At 57.8% G+C, this 5,205-nt stretch overlaps 1 protein-coding gene across 1 annotated transcript; it reads left to right on the top strand.

Moving 5' to 3' along the window:
• The first annotated feature begins 8 nt into the window (after window positions 1-8).
• SHANK1 (SH3 and multiple ankyrin repeat domains 1) lies at window positions 9-4,850 on the top strand. The gene is made up of 2 exons (XM_008061054.1): window positions 9-226; window positions 3,243-4,850. The coding sequence occupies exon 2, from the start codon at window positions 3,442-3,444 to the stop codon at window positions 3,958-3,960; it is 519 nt and encodes a 172-aa protein (XP_008059245.1). The 5' UTR covers window positions 9-226; window positions 3,243-3,441; the 3' UTR covers window positions 3,961-4,850.
• Window positions 4,851-5,205: the final 355 nt, after the last annotated feature.

The following is a 5,205-nucleotide window of genomic DNA, read 5'->3' as shown; positions in this document are numbered from 1 at the left end:
CGCCGCCGCTGCCGGGGCCCCTGGCCCAGCCCCAGGCCTCGGCCTTGGCCACCGTGAAAGCCAGCATCATCAGTGAACTCAGCTCCAAGCTTCAGCAGTTTGGGGGCTCCTCGTCTGCCGGTGGGGCTCTGCCCTGGGCCCGAGGAGGCAGCGTGGGGAGCACGGACAGCCACCACGGGGGCGCCAGCTACGTCCCCGAGAGGACCTCCTCGCTGCAAAGGCAGAGGTGAGCAGGCGCTGGCGGCCAGCGAGGGAGGGCCGGAGGGGCCGAGGTGGTGGGTACCGAGTACGCCTCCCCCATAGCTGCATCCCTTCGGGGTCTCAGGGTGGCAGAAAGCAAGCAGAAACCAGGTGGCGTGCAGAAATGTGTGCCCACAGAAGGCTGCCTTCACAGATCCCTTAAATTTCCAGTTATCTGAGCAGTTTCTGAGGTCTCTTCCCGTCGCTATAACAACCCACATCCCATGGTGAACAAAAAGCTGTTGACAAGAAAGACTTAACTGGCTCACACCTGTCATCCCAGCACTTTGGGAGGCTGAGGCGGGAGGATCGCATGAGCCCGAGAGTGAGAGGCTGCAGTGAGCCATGATTGTGCCACTGCACTCCAGCCTAGGTGACACAGCAAGACTTTCTATAGAAAAAAATATTCTTCAGTGAGCGTGGTGGCTCACTGCCTGTCATCCCAGCACTTTGGGAGGCTGAGGCAGGAGGATCGCTTGAGCCTGGGGGTTCAAGGCTGCGGTAAGCCATGACTGTGCCACTACGCTCCAGCTTAGGTGACAGAGTGCTACCTTGTATAGGAAAAAAACCGCAGAAAACCCTAGGCTGGGCATGGTGGCTCATGCTTGTCATCCCAGCGCTTTGGGAGGTTGAGGCAGGAGGATCGCTTGAACCCGGGAGTTCGAGGCTGCAGTGAGCCATGATTGTGCCACTGCACTCCAGCCTAGGTGACACAGCAAGACTTTCTATAGAAAAAAAAATTCTTCACTGAGCGTGGTGGCTCGTTGCCTGTCATCCCAGCACTTTGGGAGGCTGAGACAGGAGGATCGCTTGAGCCCGGGGATTCAAGACTGCAGTGAACCATGATTGTGCCACTACACTCCAGCTTAGGTGACAGAGCAAGACCTTGTATAGAAAAAAACCCTTAGGCTGGGCAAGGTGGTTTATACCTGTCATCCCAGCACTTTGGGAGGCTGAGGCGGGAGGATCCCTTGAGTCCAGGCATTCGAGACTAGCTTGGGCAACATGGCAAGACCTCGTCTCTATAAAACCAAAAATTTAGCCTGGTGTGGTGCGTGCCTGTAATCCCAGCTACTTGGGAGACTGAGGCAGAAAGATCGCCTGAGCCCAGGAGATCAAGGCTGCAGTGATCTGTGATCGTACCACTGCACTCCAGTCTGGGCAACAAAATGAGACTCTGGCCCCACCAAAAAACCAGGAGAGAACAGAGTGAGACTTAGCTGTTTTTTGGTGGGTTATCGTTTCTTTCTGACAGCCCCTGAAATCTGTGAGCCCCTAGAGCACAGTGTGGTTGAAGACATGACACTTCGGGGCACAGTGAACACAGGTGTGGTTCTGGGCCCACCTCCTTGGCATCCAGTCTCAGCCACGCACTTCCTAGTTGGATGATCTTAGGCAGAGGAACCTATCTCTCTGTAGAAGAGGGGCAGCATCACACCAGCCCCAAAGGGCTTTCAAGAAGGTTTAGAGGTTGGGCACGGTGGCTCACACCTGCCATCTCAGCACTTTGGGAGGCTGAGGCAGAAGGATACCTTGAGCCCAAGGAGTTTGAGGCTGCAGTGAGCTATGATCGCCCTACTGCACTTCAACCTGGCCAACAGAGCAAGACCCTGTGTCTAAAAAATAAAAATAAATGAGGGTTAACTGTGGACCATTGTTAGGCTGTAGGGTCAGGGAGGGGAGGGGAGCCTTGTACAAGGGCCCAGCAACATCTCGATGGAGAAATGCGGAGGGATGCAGACATTTCCCAGGGACAGCCCATTCACGACCTTCTGGTCTTCGGGGGTTGTCATCAAGTCACATTCCTGATTCAGACACGCAGAGAGGGTGGGAGAGAGGTTTTTAACTCTCCTTGTTCATCCGCAGAGCTCACTCCAAGTCTGCTTGAGTGTCTGATGTCCTTACGGTTCACATTCGCCCATGGGTTTATTAGGCCTCTGAGATCTTAAGGCAATTCAGTGGCTATTAAGTGTCCCGGATAGAGAGAAGGATACTTAATTTAGTCAACAAATGCATGTTATTGACTCATCGCCCTCTGTGTCTGGGTGCCCTTGGTGATGGCACCTCACAGTGGACACGACAGGCAAAATACCGCCCCCCTAGGGCTCATGGTCTAGGGAGGCAGGGGTGGGAGCCAGACGTATACTCGTAATTGCAACAAGCCTAGGAAAACATTACAATAATGAGATGGTGAGAGACGGTCTCTCCAGTCACAGACTAGAAGAGCTGAGCAGGGGAGGGGCCAAGTCACCTGACTGCCGGGCAGAAGAGTGAGCTAGGCAGAGGGAACAGCCAGTGCAAGGGCCCTGAGGTGGGACCATGCTGGAGCTAAAGGGATGAGGGGAACCTTTTTCTCCCCTTGTTTCTTCCCTCTTTCATCTCTCTCTCTTCATCTCTCTCTCTTCTCTCTCTCTCTGTCTCTGTCCCCTGTCCCCTTCCATCTCTCTCCCTGGATGCTCACCCTCTTTTTGTTTCTCTCTCACTGTCTCCCTGTCTTTCACTCTGCTATGACTGGCCATAACCCGAAAGGCAGTGTAGAGTAGTGGTTAAGAGCTCAGACTTTGGTGCCGTATAACCGGGCTCTGCCACTTCCCAGCTGTGTGTCCTTAGGCAAGTTACTTAACCTCTTTGTGCTGATACTGCTAGTAGCCTGCGTCAGGGCTGTCATGGGGATGACACTGAGATGCAATACGCAAAGCACTTCGAATCACGCCGGGCACACGTGAGCTTCAGTAAGCGGTGGCGATTATTATTATTATCACTTAATGTCTCTTTTTCTTTCATCTCTCTTGGCTGTCACCCTCTCCCTGTCCTGTCATCTCTCTCTCCCTTCATTTCTGTCCCTGACGGCCATCTTGCCCCTCACTCCTTCCGCCTCTCTCCTCATCTTTCTCCCCCACCCTCCTGAATCTTCTTCCTCTCTCCCTGTGACCTCTGCCTCTTTCTCACCTGCCCCGGCCCCCTGAACCTCCCTCCACCCCTGCCCCCTTGTCGCATTCCAGACTCTCCGATGATTCCCAGTCCTCGCTCCTCTCCAAACCCGTCAGCAGCCTGTTTCAGAACTGGCCCAAACCGCCTCTGTCGCCACTGTCCACCGGAACCGCGGTCTCCCCTTCGGCCGCCGCAGCCCCCGGGGCCACCTCCCCATCAGCCTCCTCCTCCTCCGCGTCCACCCGCCACCTCCAGGGCGTGGAGTTCGAGATGCGGCCCCCTCTGCTCCGCCGGGCCCCCAGCCCTTCCCTGCTGCCCACCTCGGAGCACAAGGTCAGCCCCGCGCCCAGGCCCTCGTCCCTGCCCATCCTGCCTTCCGGACCCCTGTATCCGGGCCTCTTTGACATCCGTGGCTCCCCCACCGGAGGGGCAGGAGGCTCGGCGGACCCCTTCGCCCCCGTCTTTGTGCCGCCACACCCGGGGATGTCCGGGGGGCTTGGAGGAGCCTTGTCGGGGGCCTCCCGCTCCCTGTCGCCGACCCGCCTGCTTTCGCTGCCCCCGGACAAGCCGTTTGGCGCTAAACCTCTGGGGTTCTGGACCAAGTTTGACGTGGCGGATTGGCTGGAGTGGCTGGGCCTGTCTGAGCACCGAGCCCAGTTCCTGGACCACGAGATCGACGGTTCCCACCTGCCGGCCTTGACCAAGGAGGACTACGTCGATCTGGGGGTGACCAGGGTGGGCCACCGCATGAACATCGACCGGGCTCTCAAATTTTTCCTGGAGAGGTGATGGCTGGCCCGGACGGACAAGCCCGTCCACAGAACCCTTGAGCCTGCTGGCCTCTTGACCTCTGACCCTGATCGTCATTCTCTTCCCAGGCCAGGGACTCTGCTCAGACTATGCCCTGCCCTGTCTCCCAAGGCCGGGGGTCACCAGGTGGCCTGACCAGACATTTGCACCTCACAGGAGGGGGCAGCTGATGCGAGACTGCGTGTGTGACACGGAGTGCGGAGGGGGGGATAGAAGTTGCAGAGGGGGGGTTGAGAAGGAGGGAAGGGCCGATTCTGGGGGGAGGGGACAGACAGAGCCATAGAGGGTCAGCCCTGAGCCTGACTGGATGGGGCCCGTCCCCCAGGCCACAGGGGAAGGGGGTGCCCTCAGATTCCACCACCTGCCGCCCCTCTAGCAACCCTTCCCCCTCTCCAGGCCCCTCAGCCCTCCCCCTCCCCCGCACACAGCCCGCTGCGCCCTGGCCTCTTGCACGTTCTGCCCACTCCGTCGCACGCCTGCTCGCCTCTCGCCCCGCCCCCTTCCCAGGCTGCAATTTTGCACAAACTTGCCCTCTCGCTGTCTTGCACATTCTGCCTTTGCTTCCGGCTCGCGAGGCCCTCAGCTCTCCAGCAAGCTCAGCGTCCCCCTCCTTCTCGCACATGCCGCATTTCTGTTGTCACACGCGCTGCGTCTCTGTGCTGTCCTCTGGGGGCCCTCCCTTACTCGCCTCATTTCATGAGATCCCGGACCCTCCTTCCCGCGCTCACTCTGGACCCTCGTTGCAGACACACTTGGGACCCGTTTTCCCTCCTTCCTCGCAGCCGCCACACACATTCATTCCCCAGGGTGCCCCTCTTTCTGTCCGACCTTTGTGCACCTGTGCACCCCTCCTGACACACGCTGACCTCCATCTTCTTACGTTGAAGCACTTTCCCTTCTTATGCCTGAACCCCCCCCGATCTGCCCCTCCCGCAGCCCCCAGTGTCCCGGGTGAGCTGTCTCCCTGTGTCTGAAGTGCTCCATCTTCCACCCTGCAGGTGCGTTTTCATACTCTGCTTTTGAGTGCAGCTTAGGTGAGAGACAGCCATGAGCCCAGGCATGCTTGGGAAAGAAACGCAGCAAGAACATGCCTTCTGGCCACCCGGCATGCTCGGCCTCTCCTCTTCCCCCTACATTCAGTAAAACACACCTCCCATGACATCATCAGCCCATTGTGTCTTGTTTGTTTGAAGTGGCTTTTATTGTTTAATCGATGCATTTTCC

Source organism: Carlito syrichta, unplaced genomic scaffold, assembly GCF_000164805.1.
Source record: "Carlito syrichta isolate Samal-C Ts95f unplaced genomic scaffold, Tarsius_syrichta-2.0.1 Scaffold93675, whole genome shotgun sequence".
Classification (NCBI taxonomy): domain Eukaryota; kingdom Metazoa; phylum Chordata; class Mammalia; order Primates; family Tarsiidae; genus Carlito; species Carlito syrichta.
The sequence above is the reverse complement of the archived record's forward strand: the minus strand, read 5'-3'. Positions and strand labels throughout refer to the sequence as shown.

Coding starts and splice junctions, on each gene's coding strand:
- SHANK1 (XM_008061054.1), top strand. CDS start 3,442: ATGCGGCCCCCTCTGCTCCGCCGGGCCCCCAGCCCTTCCCTGCTGCCC.